This window comes from Solanum pennellii, chromosome 10, assembly GCF_001406875.1.
Source record: "Solanum pennellii chromosome 10, SPENNV200".
Lineage (NCBI taxonomy): Eukaryota > Viridiplantae > Streptophyta > Magnoliopsida > Solanales > Solanaceae > Solanum > Solanum pennellii.
Window position 1 is genome coordinate 1,360,705 of NC_028646.1, and position 16,941 is coordinate 1,377,645.

The following is a 16,941-nucleotide window of genomic DNA, read 5'->3' on the forward strand; positions in this document are numbered from 1 at the left end:
TTTGGTTTCTCACTTCACCGGTTTTCACATTGAAATCCGATCAAATTCAAAATTGCACGAAAAGTCTCATATTGCCGACTTGTCGCTCTCTAATAGAAGTAATTCCGTACCCAAAAAGACTCGACTTAAATCTTTTGGATAAAGATGAAATAATACTTATCAAAATATCCCTAACATAAAAATTATTATTCTCGAAAGACTCGAACTTGAGACTTTCTGGTTGTGAAAGAAGCCATATTGGTCTAATATGTCTTAAATGTTCCCAAAATCCAATGTATGCCCTTTCATCAACCTACCAAATTAGACTAAATTCTTCATTTCCAATTTTGTATTTATGGTTAAAAAAAAAATAAAATTTAATCTTGTTTAACTGCTAATTTCATTATTTGAGAGAACAAATTAATCAAAGTAATTACATAATTATCTCTCTGTTTCTGTTATAAATGTTAATCACACACTTATTTTTTGAATACTAATCAGTTTCCATTCTGAAAATTTTGTCTTTGCTCTGTTTTTAGGGTTTCGTTTTTTTTCTTCTTCTTCTTCTCTATCAATGGCTTCTCCTTCTTCTTCAATAACAAGTTTCTGCTTTCAATGTGAAGATTCATCAAACTCAGTTACCTTCAGAAATGGCTGGCGCCTTCGTAGTGGCAAATTCGCACAGCTTTGTCATCGTTGCGCGTAAGTTTTTTTGTTTTTTTGTTTTTACTTTTACAAATGCCCCCAAATAGTTTAAAAGTGGTAGAAAACATACCCACACGATCACTTTTAGCGAGTTTCATATCTCAACTATCCGTTGTTTTCTTTTACCTGTCTAAACTATCACCTTTTTCACGAGTTCATACGTTAATTATCACTCCATTTGTATTTAAAAAAATTTGAAACTCACCTTGATTCTAAGGTGTGGGGGCCAACTGATGTGTTTTAATAGAAATGGAGTGCGACTTTCATATCTCAACTATCCATTTTTCTAAACTATCACCTTTTGACGAGTTCATACGTCAATTATCGCTCCATTTGTATTAAAATTTGGAACGCACCTTGATTCTAAGGTGTGTAGGCCAACTTAGCATCGAGATGTGTTTTAATAGTAATGGATTGCGAGTTTCATATCTCAATTATCCATTGTTCTCTTTACCGGCCCAAACTATCACCTTTTCACGAGTTCATATGTTAGTTATCACTCCATTTGTATTGAAATTTTAAACACACCTTGATTCTAAGGTGTAGGCCAACTCAGCATCGAGATGTGTTTTAATAGAAATGGAGTGCGAGTTTCATATCTCAACTATCCATTGTTCCCGGCCCAAACTATCACCTTTTCACGGGTTCATACGTCAGTTATCACTCCATTTGTATTAAAATTTTAAACACACCTTGATTATAAGGTGTGTAGGCCAACTTAGCATCGAGATGTGTTTTAATAAAAATGGAGTGCGAGTTTCATATCTAAACTATTCATTGTTCTCTTTACCTGCCTAAACTATCAATACATTTGTATCAAAACACATGTCGATGGTGAGTTGGCCTACACATGTTGGAGTCGAGGTGTGTTTTGAATTTTAATACAAATGGAGTCATAGTTGTCGTATGAACTCGTGAAAAGGTGATAGTTAGGTAGGTAAATGTGAATAATGGAAAGTTGAGGTATGAAACTCGCAAGTGATAGTTTAGATATGTTTTTTTATCATTAAACTCTTAAAAATTTGCTTGATATGTATTAATAATATATTTAAAATGCATTAAACAAAAATAAAAGATTATGCTGCAGAACTATATGAATTTGTAGTAAGAAATTCACCAAAAATGTGGAAAAGTTGAATTTAAAATACTATCCTAGTATTTAAAGTAAATTGCCCCCCTTATTCGGAGCTATGGGTTTGGCCTAATCCAACAGCTTTAGTTCATATCGTGTATTTGCTGGGGCAAAGCCAATATCCAGTAAATCAAAAAAAGTTTATGGTGCAGAACCCTTTCCTCACATAGTAAATGGAGATGTGAAAAAATGCTTTCTTTGTGATGATAATTTGTGTCAGGAAAATTGTGTGTGTCATAATTGTGCTGAGTGCGATGAAGAGATTCCAGTTCTCTCCGTTACTTGGCTTAATGTGCTGTAACATGTTGAGGCTTGCAAGGCTATTAATAAATGCAATCTTTCTTCTGATACATGAGACTTTCATTGGCCTGATTACTTCTTATTTTCGTTTAGTTCTGTATATGAGTACGGGAGGTTCTGTGAGATTTTCCATCCAAGTGACGATGGCTGGAGAGATTGTGAATCTTGTGGGAAGGTTAGTGGAAAAGGTATCAGTCATAGTTGTGTAGATACAAAGATAGATATGTCTATGAATGAAGGGTTCTGTTCATTTGTATATTGTATGCTCTGTGAGAAGCATTTCTTAGCAGTGATATTTTTTCATTGCAGTTGATCCATTGTGGATGTATTGTGTCTTTCAACTCATATCTGCTGTTGGATTTTGGTGGAATTATGTGCATGGAGTGCTCAAAGAAGAACTTCATTCTTGTAAGAATATTTTAGGCATTTTTAATTTGTAGTTAACTCGTTATTACTCCCTCCAGATCATTTGTCAATATTTGTCGACCATCTCTCTCTCTCACTTTCGTTCCAACTTACAATGCCAACTAGCACAGCTTAGTATGCCTTCATCTGATAACCAATTGACCTGCATAGCAAAATCCATCATTTTCACAATCCACCATCTATAATAGAAAATGCAACATTGAATGCCTGCTCCCACCAAAATCCACTTATGACGTAGTATTTCCAACTGAGTCTAAGATCATTAACCATGATAGCTGCTTCATAGATATGTTCCCTCCTTTCTAATCTGAAATTTGTGATCACAATTCACAGCACATTTTTGCCCATCTCTTGTGTTGGTCATTAACACCTTTCTTAAAATGATTCTTGAGAATTCAGCTTCATATTCCTCCATCCTATTTGTACTATATGCTACACGAGTTTAGTTTATGGCTGATATGTAGAAGATGTTTCATTATTTCTTTGCTGAATCTTGTTGAAGTTCCCAGAGCAATGGAAGCTCTGGGGTTATCAGTCATAACTGACTTTTGGCCTGTTGCAATTGGTAAGATCCATTGAAAACTAGTATGGAAGAAATCTAGCTAAACAGAGCTGCTCTTACACTATTTCCAGTTTGCTCTTGGATCTTTCAAATATTGTCTTCTAGACATATAGTAACTTCTGGTCTACTTCTATGTTTGTCGCAACTCTTCTCCCTACTTTCCAAACTTTCAACTTTGCAAAGTCAACTCTTTTAGGTTAGAACTATCAGGGTATGCTTCAAAATGTTCTTCATCCTATTGCCATTCCTATTGAGGTCAAGGAGATCAATGCTATGAAGTTCTAGTTTTATTTAATGCAGGCACGGAATCGCTGCTTGTCCCATGAAACTCCAGTACCAACTGAAGAATCTCAGCTGGATGCCACACAAACCATGATAGAACCTCAGTACAGGCCTCGTGTCACAGAGTCAAAATTGCAGAAGATCTCCATAAAATATCCTTTGTTGTATACTCAGTCATCTTGGCCTCCGAAAACTACAAAGGGAGAGCACTGAAGCCATTTTTTAAGCAAATAAAATAAGTGGTATGTACACAAATAAAGTTTGGTCTCGTTTTTAGTTCTTGGAGATGGAGATGAATAAGAACCTAATATTGTTTTATTTAGAGTAAAACGTTTGAATTTTATTGAATATTTGAATATTAAAACGTGTATTTAGATTATAACATGTTAATTTGAATACATATCTGAATATTAAAATGTTGTATTAGGATTTGAATACCATATAATTACGGTTATTTGTTTCCTCAACATCTTAATGTATAAAACCTATCTTTATTTATAAATTAATAAATATGAAACTCAAATAAGATACTATATCAACAAAATATTTTTCAAAAAAATTATATGGTGGGTGGTGGTGTTATGGCTAATGGTGGTGGTTGTGTGTGTCGACAGGGGGTGGTGTTCGCTAATGGTGATGGTTGTGGGTGGTGGCTAACAATGCTGTTTAATAGTGGTGGTTGATGGTGGTGGAGGCTTATAATCATGGTGGATGATAACGACAACTAATTGTGGCAGTACTAATAGTGAGATTAACAATATATAATGGTGATGCTTGTTAAAAGTGTTTGATGACTGTTGTTGTAATGGTGATTGGTGGTAACGATTGTAAATGGTGACTAGTGGTGGTGACGACTGACTGTGGTGATTGCCGGTGGTGTTGGTAGTTGATGATGGTGGTGGTTAGACGTGAAAGTGGATGGACTAGCGGTGAAATGTCATTTTTGCAGAAATTGGTGAATATATAACATCTTAATCGTATTGAGACTTTGTTATTCTAATTCATTCAGTGGTTGTAATTGTTTTAAAAAAATTAACTGCACTTGATGACTGAGATTTGAATCATTAAGATGCGACGTGGTTGACAACAAGATCTCTCTTCATGGTTGCACTTTGAATTTAACGATTGATATTCTTGTGCTCCTTGACATACCTTAGCTGTGGGCATGGTGTCACCCCTTTGTTTCAAAAATCGTTGACTGCCACTGATGCTGATCTCACATTATCACGTCTTGTGATTCCCAAAAAGTGTGCTGAGGTGAGTTTCTATTTTTCCTGGAATTTCATGCCTTCTTTAGCAAGATGTGTTATGGGGTAAATGTTAATATCCACTGTTTTTTATATTTTTGATTCCTGCGACATCTTTTATTTCAGCAAGTTTCTCTTGCCAATTTTTCACTTTCACATTCCCTTTTCATAACTACTTTTATTTTCTGCACTTGCGTTGAGGCTCCTTAGGAAACAAAACCTCTCTACCTCCATGAGGTAGGGTAAGTTCGGTGTACACTACCCTTCTCAGACCTTACTTGTGGGGTTTCATTGAGTATGTTGTTGTTGTTGTTGTTTTTGTTCTAAGCTTTCCTGTTTGTAGGCTTACTTTCCTCCACTTTCTGGGCCACACAAGATCCCCATTAGTATACTGGATACCGACGGCAAGGAATGGAATTTTCACTTCCGGTTTTGGCCTAATTCAAGGAGTAAAATGTATGTGCTGGAAGGACTTAGAGATTACATGGTCTCAAAGAAGTGGCAAGCAGGTGATGTAGGTAATTGAAGTAATCTATCCATTTAAATTTTTGAGTACTTTCTTTGTGGTCAATGGATCTGCAATGTCGAGAAAAGACTTCACAGTGGTTCAGATAAAACCAACATGCCTCTCGAAGGCAGAGTGCAATTCTAACTGAGAAAATTGATAGAATGTCCTGTTGATCTATGACGACCATTAGTGAATTAGTTGATTATAGCACTATAAGTAGTGACATGTTCAGATGCATCAGTGTAGTGTAATGCTCCTTCTACTCATGTATGGAACATCGTTTATTGGACCATGAGTTGCAGTTTTTTGGTTTGCAGTTACTTTTTATCGAATTGAACCAGGACAGAAACTGGTCATGGGATTAAGGAATACTTCGGCTGGTTCTTCCACCTCATAGGTATGCAAGACATACTCTTTTGATTTGTTTTATTACCCAACTAAAGCTTTGCAAGGGTTAAGAGAAGTTTAAGTTCCATTATGATGGAATCATATGCATTGTTTGACGGTGAGCTTAGAGGCGATCCAAGATTTGAACTTTATAGATTTAGTATACTACTGAATTCACTGACCATTTGAGTTACTTGGTTCGAAATTGAATACTTGTACATATGTAGTAGATTTCTCGACATATATATAGGGTGTGGGCCAAAGGTACAGGTTCAGCTTGTTTAGCTGAACTCGTACCTTACCTTGTACTTTTCCCCAGACGAGATTTGAATTTAATTAGATTTAAGAGATAGGTGGTCAAAAACACACCTGAAGTCAAGGGGCGGACCCCCTCAATAATAAATAGAATTAGATGGTTCAGTGGCAAGTCCTTGAATATTAAACTGCACTCCTCCAGTTCGAATCCCTACGACAACATTTATTTATTTTCCTTTTTTAGTTCATTTTTTTTAAGGAAAAGATTAGTTATGTTTTTCAAGCTTTTTTTAGCCTTATTTTTCATTTTAAAACGTGCTAAAAGTATGGTTTTAAACCCAAAAAAAATCAAGGGTCCCATTTCTAAAGACTTATTTACACGGTTATATTTTTATTTTTCGAACCCCCTGAACGAAAATTCTGGGTCCGCCACTGCTTGAAGTATCACATTTTGCGAGTTTCATACCCGAACTATCAGGTGTTTTGCGTTTTCTACCTGAACTACACCAATTATTTATCAAAACACACGTCGAAGCTAACTAGACCAAGTGTTAGAGTACAATCACCGAAAGGTTGGTGACAAGTTAATTTGCCAATCAAAAATTTTTCGCATGACAGTTGACTTATTAATTTCGAGAGATGTTTTGATAAATAATTCAGGTAGGAGACAAACACCAGATAGTTCAGATTATAAACTCGTAAAAAATGTCATTTAAGTGTGCTTTTCATCATTTATTTTAGATTTTCTAATTAATTCCTCTAATCATTCGTATGGAGTGCCATTCGACACCAGTTTTAAACAAAAAAGAGTGTACACCACACCATCATATACTAATCGATGTGTCTTAGTTGGTGATAGTTCAGATAAGAAACGTAAACACCAGGTGGAAACTCGCAAAAGAGTGATGTTTCCGATGTGTTTTTGACCATTATATCCTAGATTAAATGCTGACAATGTGCTGAAATGGTATGGAAGACGCCATTGCAAGTGCCTATGCTAGTCCTTAAATTTGATTTGATTTGCATGCATTTTATTCCCTTTTGGTCTCTGAAACAACATCCTGAGTTTGGTTTGGAATCTGATGCCGGTTACTTAACTTTACTCGTCGTACAAAGAGTAAAATTCACTGACCAAAATACTTTTTTGTGTATGAAAACTACAAGTTACTTTGAAGGCAATCTTGGAGCAACGGTAAAATTCTCTCGTTGTGATCCATAATTCACAGGTTTGAGCTGATGCTTGTGTCAGGGGTAGATTGCCTGCACCACACCCCCTTGGAGTGCAACTCTTTCTCAAACATTGCGTGAATGCAAAATGTTTCCGCCCTTCATTATTAAGTTTTCATTAGTCATCATAAAAAGTTTGCACTTATATATCATGGTTGAAGTTGTATATAATATTTCTATTTGAATTCTATATATGATATGAATACGAAGCTCATATATCCTAATGATCTAGTTTGATGATCTACTAAGCTGAAGATTATGATGTTCTGCAGATCTCAGCTTGATGTCCCGAAACATGACACTCTACAGTCAACACTCTTACCGGAGGCGGATCTATATGTAACTTATGAGGTTCACAGGAACTATACTCAGATCGTGTACGTGTATTATGGAATTGATGGAATCTCTATAGATAATTGATTGTAAACCCAATCGTATCAACTTGAGGTGAATAGCGAGGATTCATATAGCCTGATCACAACTTGTTTTGAGATTGAGGCATAGTTGTTGTAACTTGAGGTCCCATTGCCATTCTAAATTTATATTTGTTTTTATTATGTATAATTTTATCTTTTTCTTTCTACAAGTTTTTGCATATGAGAAGTCATAATTTTAGATCATTTTATTACACTTGCTCACCATTTAAGAACTATCAAAAATCTAAAGTAGTTTTGCTAATTTGTGTGATAAGTTTCACATGAATTATATCTATGCAATTTATCTTTTAATGGAAAAGGACAAGAGACTATTAAGGTTAAAACTTTAACAAGGGTAAAACTTATTCGCATCGGGTGTTTACATCAATTCAATACATGCACGCCACGTGTTTGAATTTACAGTTCATTTTACTCAATCTTAATTAATTAATGTTTGTTTTACTTCATTAAATCACATAGTAATGAATTTTGGTGTAAACACCCAGTGCAGAAAAGTTTTTTCCATGAAAAGGATGTGCAATGAGAGATTTTTTAGGAAGAAATATGCTCAAGCCATATGAATTTGTTACTATCTCGATTTAAACAACCAAGTTAGCTATAAATATTTAGTGTTTTGTATGAGGAAGATATTGAGTAGATTTGGTTGTATCAAAATCGATCCTATCTTTCGTAGCATTGATTCAGTAGACTACACGGTTGGTGCACAAAGAATTGCGTTAGCCCCCCCAAATTTACTTGTGACAACTTTTCAGCTGCCCAACGACCTATAACGACAGTTACTACTTCCACGGGGTCTAGGAAGTAAGCCCTACCCAAAGCGGCGAAGAACAAATAAAAATTTATTACAAAAGCCGGCTAACAAGGGAATTCTATTCTTGCGTATAACAATATCCAAATAAAATTTGTTACAAAAGCCGGTTAAAATTCATAGAAACGAACCATATATTTAGATACCAAATAAATCGTGCGTGATTTTCCATCTCCAAGAAAAAACGCTACGATCTCCTAGAAAAATTCTCAATTCTTCTTTTAGGGTTTCAACTCTCACATAAAGAAAAAACACTACGATCTCCCTCCATTCCTTTGCTATTGGAACACCTAATCACATAATTTGATTATCTCCCTTCTAGGAATATAAATTTGGAAGAAATGATGGAGGGAGAAGTTCATTTTCGTCGATATAATTATCTTCCTTCTAGGAACATAAATTTGAAACAAATAATGGAGGGAGAAGTTCATTTTGATCAAGATGCTAGGAAATGAAATCCTAAATGGCACAATGAAGAAGTATATGGGGAATAAGCATCAAACTAACTCTGTGCTAATAGCCGCAGTAATACATTGGATGGAAGCACGTCAATTTTTTTTCCGTGCGTATATCCAGTAGATAATGAATTCCCTTTGAGTTTGTGTTTGCTTCTCTATATTTTGAATTTCTTTAGTGAAAATCCAACTCACAATTCAAGCATTTCACACGATAGCTTGGTACAATTTTTACGACACAGCAAATAAGTCTTGCACAAAAATAAAAATCTATTGTAAAAATATATATAACTAAAAACAAGATAAGAATTACAAAACCAATTGACCCCAAATGTATAAATAAAATTGCTAATGAGTTGAGCAATAAATCTAATTTTAGCTGTTTCTGTTCTTAGATGAACTGTTCAATATCTTTATTATTCTACCTACAAATATTAATCAACAGATATCAAGTAAACTGAGTGTTGCGTTTTTTACAATTAATTTAAAATCTCCTAAGCAACGCATATCCCTCAGTGTGTAGCTATTTTTCTATTAAAACTCTATATGTATACTATGATCCGAAAACTAGTATACTTAAAAAGTTTCAGCGTTTCGAGAACATGCCTTGAGTCAGAGATGAAAAGTCGTCTTCTTTTGTCGATTGTGTAGAACTTGATGAAAGTGTGGTAGCAGCATCTCCACTCGGCATAGAAGGAACTGTACCATTGCCGGAATGATTCTGTCCCATTTGATAAACACTGCAATATACAAGAGGAAAATTAAAAGGGAGAGGTTTATAGCAGATACTCTCCAGTATATTGCATTCTGCAGAGGCGGATCCATGATTTAAGCTTTATATTGCATTTTCCGTAAATATTTGCACATAATTTTAGTTGATGATTGATTTTATTCATTTTACTTGTTTATTGTGCTACAGTTTTCTCTATTTTACGCTTCTGCTTACTAGGCATGGGATAGAAGGCGCAATCTGAAGTGAAAACTTGAGGATAGACTGTGTCTAATTAACGTTTTTTTTTTTTTTGCATAGACAGAGCCTATATTCAGGTATTTCACCTCAGATAATGCCTTCCAAAAATATTGTTGCATCTAAATCTAGCAGCTACGAGACCAATTTATAGCAGTCCTCAAATGACATATAAGAAGTCCGTACCTGGATGTCGATACTGGCACAAAGTTTCCAGCTGAATGTGCTGCTCCCGCCTAGTTTACAAGCAAAGAAAAACAGTTTTTAGCAGAGTCTATAGGGCTCATTTCAATAGAACTTTAAAAATTCAGGCATTTTACCTGAAAATATTTCTCCAGTTCAGTCTTTCCACTGGCTGGCATCATCATTCCAGGAAACTGGTAGCCTACATGTGGCCAACTTTGGTTTACTATGTTGGAGCCATTTGGGCTTTGTTGAACATCCCCAGGGATTTTCAAATTGCCACTAGCAGCGGCAGCAGCCATAAGAAGAGACTGTTGTTGAGCTAGCTGGGCAAGTTGTTGCTGATGCATAGCAAATGGTGACACCATATTGGACTGAAGAAAGTACATCATTTTAGATAAAATGATTTTTTGACTATATAGAACTACGCCTCAATCCTATGCTAGTTGAGAATAGCTATATGAATCCTCACTGACCATGTTGCCCCAATCAAGTTCAACAATGACAATAATAATAATAATAATAACAACCACCCTAAAGCTCTATTGTTAAATAGCATATAGTACCTTGTCGAAAAGGTTCATGATATCATTTTTGACATCTTTCGGAAGCTTCTCTGACAAGGAAGAAGTTGAAACTGATGATGACAGTGTTGATGAATCCTTGAATAAATCATCAATTGCAGAAGCGGATTGGCATTTCCGATGATCAGATTTTGCAACACCGCTTTTTGCTTCTACTTCTTCTTGAGAAGCTGAGAAGTTTACAAGGTTTGATTAGAATAAAATGAGCTAAAGAAACGAGATTGCAACTGTAATACAGGTTCCTGAGTGTTTTCAAGCTGTTGCTCTTCTCAAACTATCACTCTCTTCCCTCTTTCCAGAAGTAGAAACAGAAGGAACTGAAAATTATGGATCATACTAAAAAGAGAAAGAAATGATTTCTTTTGGTATAATGCTGGTGGCTTAGCAAACCTGCATGCACCTCTAATCCAACTGCAACAAGAACTCTTCCACCGTTACAATTATTATTGGCAACTCTGCCTACAAATACTTAGGCGAATAAGAGGAGATTATCCAACTTTTTTTTTATCCCTATTGGAATTTGAACCCATGTAGACCTCAAGATAAAGAGGAAGGTATCAATAAAGTTAGGTTTGCGTAACTTGTCCACTAAGACTTAGGTAGACGGGAAGAGATCAACTAAATATTTTGTCTAGGTTTGCGTAACTTGTCCATCAAGACTTAAGTAGATGGGAGGAGATGAACTAAATATTTTGCCTCTGCTGGGATTGACCATCCTCTCCTAGTAAAGATACAGAAAAGACAATTCTAACAAAACTGTGACTTACGAATACATTGAAAAGCTGTCCATGTGTTATCCTCTACAGGAGCAGCACTTGCACAATTGTCACTTGGAGAATCCATAGAAAGCATGTCGAAAAGATCAGTAGCAGTCTCAACTTTAGGAGGATCAGCAATTTCTGTGACCTGCTTTGCAGATTCAGTGACTGCAATTGGTTGTGTCATCTGACTTGTCTGGTGAGGAAGCACACCCAAAGATACCATTTCATGAGTTGAACTGTAAGATTCAAAGTTTTGAACAGATCTAAAAGAATCAGCTTGGTGAATATAAGTTTGACGTACTTGCTCTGGCCCTCTTGGAGGCAGAGGTATACTGAATCTAGCCGCAGGTAAGTCTTGCTTTGTGCTAGGGCGTTGTAGGCTTACCCTCTCGACAGATGACCCACCGGAATTACTAGCATGATCAAACCCACTTCTGTCAGAATGTTTTTGTTGTTTCTCTGTGGCCCTCCTTTCTTGAATCCTGGAAGCTGATTTTTCTGTCTCCTTAGGGATCCACCTCTTATCTTCATACCTAGACAAAACACAGTATAGTTCCTTGGATGAAGTTGCAAAATAATAGATTGAAGGACTGCTTAAGCCAGGAATAAGTTAGGACATACTTTGCACGGATGAAATTCTCAATAGCAACTCTATCATAATTTGTAGGAACCTGTGCTTCCCAATAACTATTTGCCTTCTCGTTTCCCATTGCTATACCAGCATCAGTAAAAGGATTCATACAATTAGACCATTAATGTATCGGATCAACAGTTTTGGGCTACTTCTGTATCACATCAACATCAAAACTGTAAAAAGTTTGGGGGGGAAAACCTTACATTGAATAAAGGCAACTTGTTCAGGAAGCCATGTATCTAGTGTCGCTGATCGAACCTGCAAAAATACACAAACAATAGAAAACAGAACAATTTTTTTAATTAGTAAGTTGTTCACATATCAAACAGAGTCATAAATAAAAATGATGCTAGGCATGTATCGCGTGTTGTTTATGGCTAAGGTTAATAACCAGAAATAAATTTATAAAAAACAATATTGAGGGCCCTAGAAACAGAGAAACCAATCCTGGCTTGCTTCTCTACTCAAGACCCTTAAAATTATGAGGCAACTTGAACAAACAGCATAATACACAAGTTGTCCCACCCGATCCACTACTTCAGCCATAGAGGCAAGTAAAAGTAGAGTGCTGCTCAACCTCAGTACATTAATAACTTTCAATTCCTCCACTTGAGATAAAATTCAGGTGGGAAGATAAAGTACATTAATGTATGTATGGTAACTGGTAAAGGCATTCTCGATGCCCACCGTAAAGTCATAACTAAGGTAGATGTATAGCCATCTCCATCTTGGCGATCTAAGGATAAATGTATTTCAGTAGGGGGCTGTCGGCTGAAAAAAGGATAAGTGTACTTTCCACATAATATTTAGTAGTTCAAAGCACTCCCAAGGGTGTAGTCTGGTCGTCAATAGAGTGGGTTGAGAGCCAAGAGGTCTCACGTTAATTTCCAGAGGAGGCAAAAGATAATAGGTGATTTCTTGGCATCTGTCCAAATCTTGGAGGACAAAGTCAATTGGTACCTGTGTTGGTGGGGGGGGCCGTAACATTGGTCGAAGTGCATGCAAGTTGGATCGGACATTACAATTATCAGAAAAAATAATATATATATATATATATATTTATATATATATTCTCACCCACTGTACTAAACAAGCAGTATTGTTTTACCCACTTCAGCTCCCTTGAATAGTCCGATTTTTCCTCCACGGCTATGACAGGCTAAAAGATCTACTACTTTAATTCCTGTTTCTAAAATAGATAATGTTGTATCAAACTGTATAAAGGCGGCACATATCTTAAATAGAAAGACGTTGTACTAGTATCTACAAGCACTTATATTTAGTAGTTCAAATGGTTCTTATGTCAATTAAGAATATTAGCCTTAATAAGTATACAAAAAAGGACTATTAAAGTATAAAGTGCAGGATAGTAGACCATGATCATTTTCATTGTTGCACCATTTCATAGTTCAGATATATCTAGAAAATCTCAGCCATGATGAGGGTAGAATAGTCAGTAAGTTACCTTTGATATGTGCACTCCTAGACTTCTGTGGATCCCGGAGCATTGCATGCATATAAAGATCCCCAGATTCACGCTAGCCCATCGAGGACCTCTGGATTGAATTAAAAAGAAAAGAAAAGAACACAATCATTGCAAGATTATCAAATAAATCCATATATTAAAGACAGTTTCCATTTAATGTCAATAATCCTCTCAGCAGCATAAGTTCTGAATGCCACACTATCAAATTTAAATATATGTACATACTTGGCTTTGCAATCTGCACACTCCTTGTTCTCTGGCAACTTAAGGAGTCCTTCGAGAATCTGCCAACAAACACAGTCCGCATTACATTAGAAAAAAAATGCATGTAAAAAGGGAAAATGAAATAAACCAGGAAACAAATTGCGTACGCAAAAAGCACTACTGAGAAAAATATAAATCAAACCACTGAATCGGTGTTAATCTTCCCTATCCTTCCGTATCCTATTTGTTAAGCCATGCTATTTGCTTAGATTTGTGAAAAGAATTCCATTTTTCCTGTCCGAGGCAAGTGAAAGTACACCAACAAGAAATATTACAACATGTGTTTTCTTGCAGAATACTTCCATGGTAGTACTTATAATTTCACGCCTCAAACTAAGGATCCTAGTATAACTTTGGCAATTTAAAATTTAAGAACACTGAAAGAGTACACTTTCAGTAAGTGTTTGGCTTAACCACTCGTAGTTGTCTACTTTTCCTACCTGACCTAACATAGATGGTGATAATTCAAGTATGAAAAGGGAACAATTGATTGTTTGGGTGTGAAACTTGCGAAAAAATTGATAGTTCAAATGTGTGACCATTATCTCTTATTTAAAATAATCAGCAATATTAGCTAGAACCAGCTAATATTTAGACATATCAATTACGTGGCCATTTGGTACGCTGACTAAATTATCCCGGGATTATAGTCCTGTAATTATAATCCTTGGACTAATTTATCCTACCTGGAAGGTGGCATAAAATAATCCAATAATCCCAAGACTGATGGGATAAGGTGAGATATTTGGGATTAGATTAATACTGTGTTTGGTTGACAGTATAAATTTATCCTGGAATATACCATCTTATCCTGCGTAGAACGACCCCTAATAGCTCAAAAAAATCAAGCTGGTTGTTCTTCTGATCTATCTTATTATTAGAAAACAAACTTCACTAGAAATTTCATTCATCAGGCCAAATAGAAGCCAATTTCACCCGTCTGTTCAAAACCTCTAATATTTCTTCTTTATCCAATTTGTCGAATCAAAAATTTGATCCTTTAAACATATAGCACTCTGTTTCCATTAGGATGACAGATTGACTGCCTGTTTTGAAGCAGATCATCACTTCAGTACTCATCTCTCAAGCTATAATAACCACAAGGATTCAGTTATTAACCATCAATAGAGCAACGTTAATCCGACTTCATTTCAAACTTCATCCGAAATTTCATTAATCAGGTTAAAGAGAAGTAAAAATTCATCCCTGCCAGTTCCAAACCTATAATATTTCTTCTTTTTCCTGAAAATCTATCCATTTTCTAGCACCCAACGATGTGACATAGTGTTCAACGAAGTCTAAGGTTCAAATCCCAAGGAATACAAAATAACACTCGGTGATTTCTTTCTCATCTGTCCTAACTTGGTGTATAGAGGTACCTATTGTTGCTGGGAGGTGACACGTATCCCGTGGATAGAAAAATATATATGCATTTTCTCATATCCAAATGATCCTTTAAATATATCATGAAAACAGATTAACCACCTGTTTTGAAGCAGATCATACCTTCAATAATCAAAATATCATAACCACAAAGTTCAGCTATTAATTATCAATACAGCAACCGTTAATTAATCGATAAAACGGAATATAAGAACAACAAATCATATTCATGCACCAAACGCAATCAAAATCGATTATAAGAACAAACGCAATACATAAAATTGAGTCGATTTTAACCTTTCTGTGCTTCGCATTGAGTTCCTTTGAAACGTTGGCCTTCTCATTCATAGTGCCGGTCGCCGGAGATACCAGCAATGGAGAAGATATCGGAAAATTATCGCCGATCTAATTCCTCGACCGCCGATGAGTGTAGCTGGATGAGAAGAAGAGAAATCGCAATCGCGTTTTCGAATTGATGTATGCATTCAACAAATGGTATTTATAATTATTCATTAAGTTTGCATAATTTAGTAATAATTTTTAATTACTAGTAAATTTTTATTTTTGTCTTTTTCTCTTTTTTGGAAAATATACCAACTCTCGTATAATATCTCTCGGGAAACTTACATAAATATACTATAATAAAAAAATATTTATCATTTATAGTAATAATATTTTTATTTCACTTGACCACTTTTAATTTATTTATAATACAAGTTTAATATATATTAGAAAGAACAATTTATTATTCACATATAATACAAGTTTTAATGATTGATAATACATTTATCATACATTTTAATACACTTATAATACAATGTAACAATTTTTACCAAACAAACATAATATATTTCAAAAACAATTATAATTCAAATACATTTCATACATAATTCACTTTTAATACATATTACAGATTTATCACAATATTGCTATAAATGGTAATAAACAAAAAATATCGCTAAAATCAGTAATTATTTCTTAAAATGTATTAGTTTATGTAATTTTTCCTATCTTTTTTAGCAGTAACAATTTTCTCCATACCAAGTAGAGCTGTTAAAATGGGCTGACCCAACGCAATCTTAACGGGTTGGAAAGTTAAATGGATTGGGGCGGATTGACCCTTTTAGTTAAAGGGCCAATAAAAATAGCAGCCCAATCCAGTGCTAAGCGGGCCACGGGTAGGGGCAGGTTGACTCTTTAACCAAAAAATGAACAATATTATTCTCTTAGAAGGAGTATCTAAGAAAATCGAATGTTGACGTCTATAAACAGGACATCAGTACGTACAAATTTTCATTTATAAATTACACACTTTAGCAAATACTTATATAAGTACATTTATGAATCTCACACTTCGGTGAATGTTTACCAAATACATAATACTCAACGTAAGATTTAGCGAAAAAATGTTGATCATTCAACCATTCCTCCCAAACAAAAAACAAACTAGGTTAAGACTTGATTTTTTATGTTTGTAACATATTTACTGATAAAACATTTACAAATAAAACACTACTAAATATATATGCATATATAATATTTTAAACATTCATAGCCCACGGGTTGGCCTCTGAGGCTAGCGGGCCAAGTGAGGCTGGGTTAAAAAGTCTCGTTCCTAAATGGGTCAAAAAAATTAGGCCCAACCCCACTTAATTCAAAGGTTGGGTTGGATCGGCCTCGCAGGTCAAGCTCATTTTGACGGCTCTAATACCAAGGACTCAAACTCAAAATTTTTTGTTAAAGGTGAAACACTCCATCAGTGCATGTCAATAAATGTTGGTAACTCTCATATAATATCAATACTCCCTCCAGTTCACAAAGAATGATTTAGTTTGACTTGACACGAAATTTAAGAAAATAAAGAAGATTTTTTATCATGTGGTCCTAAATTAAAGTTATGTCAAATGTACAAAATTGTCCTTTAATCTTGTGGCCTTAAAAATGTCACGTGGAAAATTATTACCAAAAA

At 35.2% G+C, this 16,941-nt stretch overlaps 2 protein-coding genes across 7 annotated transcripts; one reads left to right on the forward strand and one right to left on the reverse strand.

Moving 5' to 3' along the window:
* The first annotated feature begins 467 nt into the window (after window positions 1-467).
* LOC107032059 (B3 domain-containing protein Os07g0679700-like) lies at window positions 468-7,593 on the forward strand. Of its 6 annotated transcripts, none has more exons than XM_015233618.2 (8): window positions 468-681; window positions 2,210-2,291; window positions 2,426-2,524; window positions 3,405-3,538; window positions 4,544-4,643; window positions 4,977-5,151; window positions 5,459-5,538; window positions 7,283-7,593. In XM_015233618.2, the coding sequence occupies exons 1-7, from the start codon at window positions 554-556 to the stop codon at window positions 5,536-5,538; spliced, it is 798 nt and encodes a 265-aa protein (XP_015089104.1). In that variant the 5' UTR covers window positions 468-553; the 3' UTR covers window positions 7,283-7,593. The 6 variants fall into 6 exon arrangements, with proteins under 6 accessions (XP_015089104.1, XP_015089106.1, XP_027768351.1 ...); XM_015233620.2 differs by having other exon boundaries at window positions 4,977-5,147; XM_027912550.1 differs by having other exon boundaries at window positions 4,977-5,142.
* Window positions 7,594-9,019: 1,426 nt separating this feature from the next.
* On the reverse strand, window positions 9,020-15,459 carry LOC107001713 (ADP-ribosylation factor GTPase-activating protein AGD5-like). The gene is made up of 11 exons (XM_015199684.2): window positions 15,270-15,459; window positions 13,551-13,609; window positions 13,305-13,395; window positions 12,043-12,097; window positions 11,827-11,917; window positions 11,507-11,738; window positions 11,212-11,398; window positions 10,427-10,614; window positions 9,998-10,234; window positions 9,864-9,913; window positions 9,020-9,450 (listed from the first exon to the last, which is right to left on the reverse strand). The coding sequence occupies exons 1-11, from the start codon at window positions 15,318-15,320 to the stop codon at window positions 9,297-9,299; spliced, it is 1,395 nt and encodes a 464-aa protein (XP_015055170.1). The 5' UTR covers window positions 15,321-15,459; the 3' UTR covers window positions 9,020-9,296.
* Between the last annotated feature and the right edge of the window lie 1,482 nt (window positions 15,460-16,941).

What these genes read in the sequence shown, in the direction of transcription:
- LOC107001713 (XM_015199684.2), bottom strand. Translation starts at nt 15,320, where the DNA reads ATGAATGAGAAGGCCAACGTTTCAAAGGAACTCAATGCGAAGCACAGA. An exon ending in TAGGAGTGCACATATCAAAG is followed by an intron (nt 12,098 to 13,304) that starts GTAACTTACTGA and finishes GTATTTTTGCAG; the next exon opens with GTTCGATCAGCGACACTAGA. An exon ending in TCATGAACCTTTTCGACAAG is followed by an intron (nt 10,235 to 10,426) that starts GTACTATATGCT and finishes TACTTTCTTCAG; the next exon opens with TCCAATATGGTGTCACCATT.
- LOC107032059 (XM_015233618.2), top strand. Translation starts at nt 554, where the DNA reads ATGGCTTCTCCTTCTTCTTCAATAACAAGTTTCTGCTTTCAATGTGAA. An exon ending in TTGCAGAAGATCTCCATAAA is followed by an intron (nt 3,539 to 4,543) that starts ATATCCTTTGTT and finishes GACATACCTTAG; the next exon opens with CTGTGGGCATGGTGTCACCC. An exon ending in TTCCCAAAAAGTGTGCTGAG is followed by an intron (nt 4,644 to 4,976) that starts GTGAGTTTCTAT and finishes TCCTGTTTGTAG; the next exon opens with GCTTACTTTCCTCCACTTTC.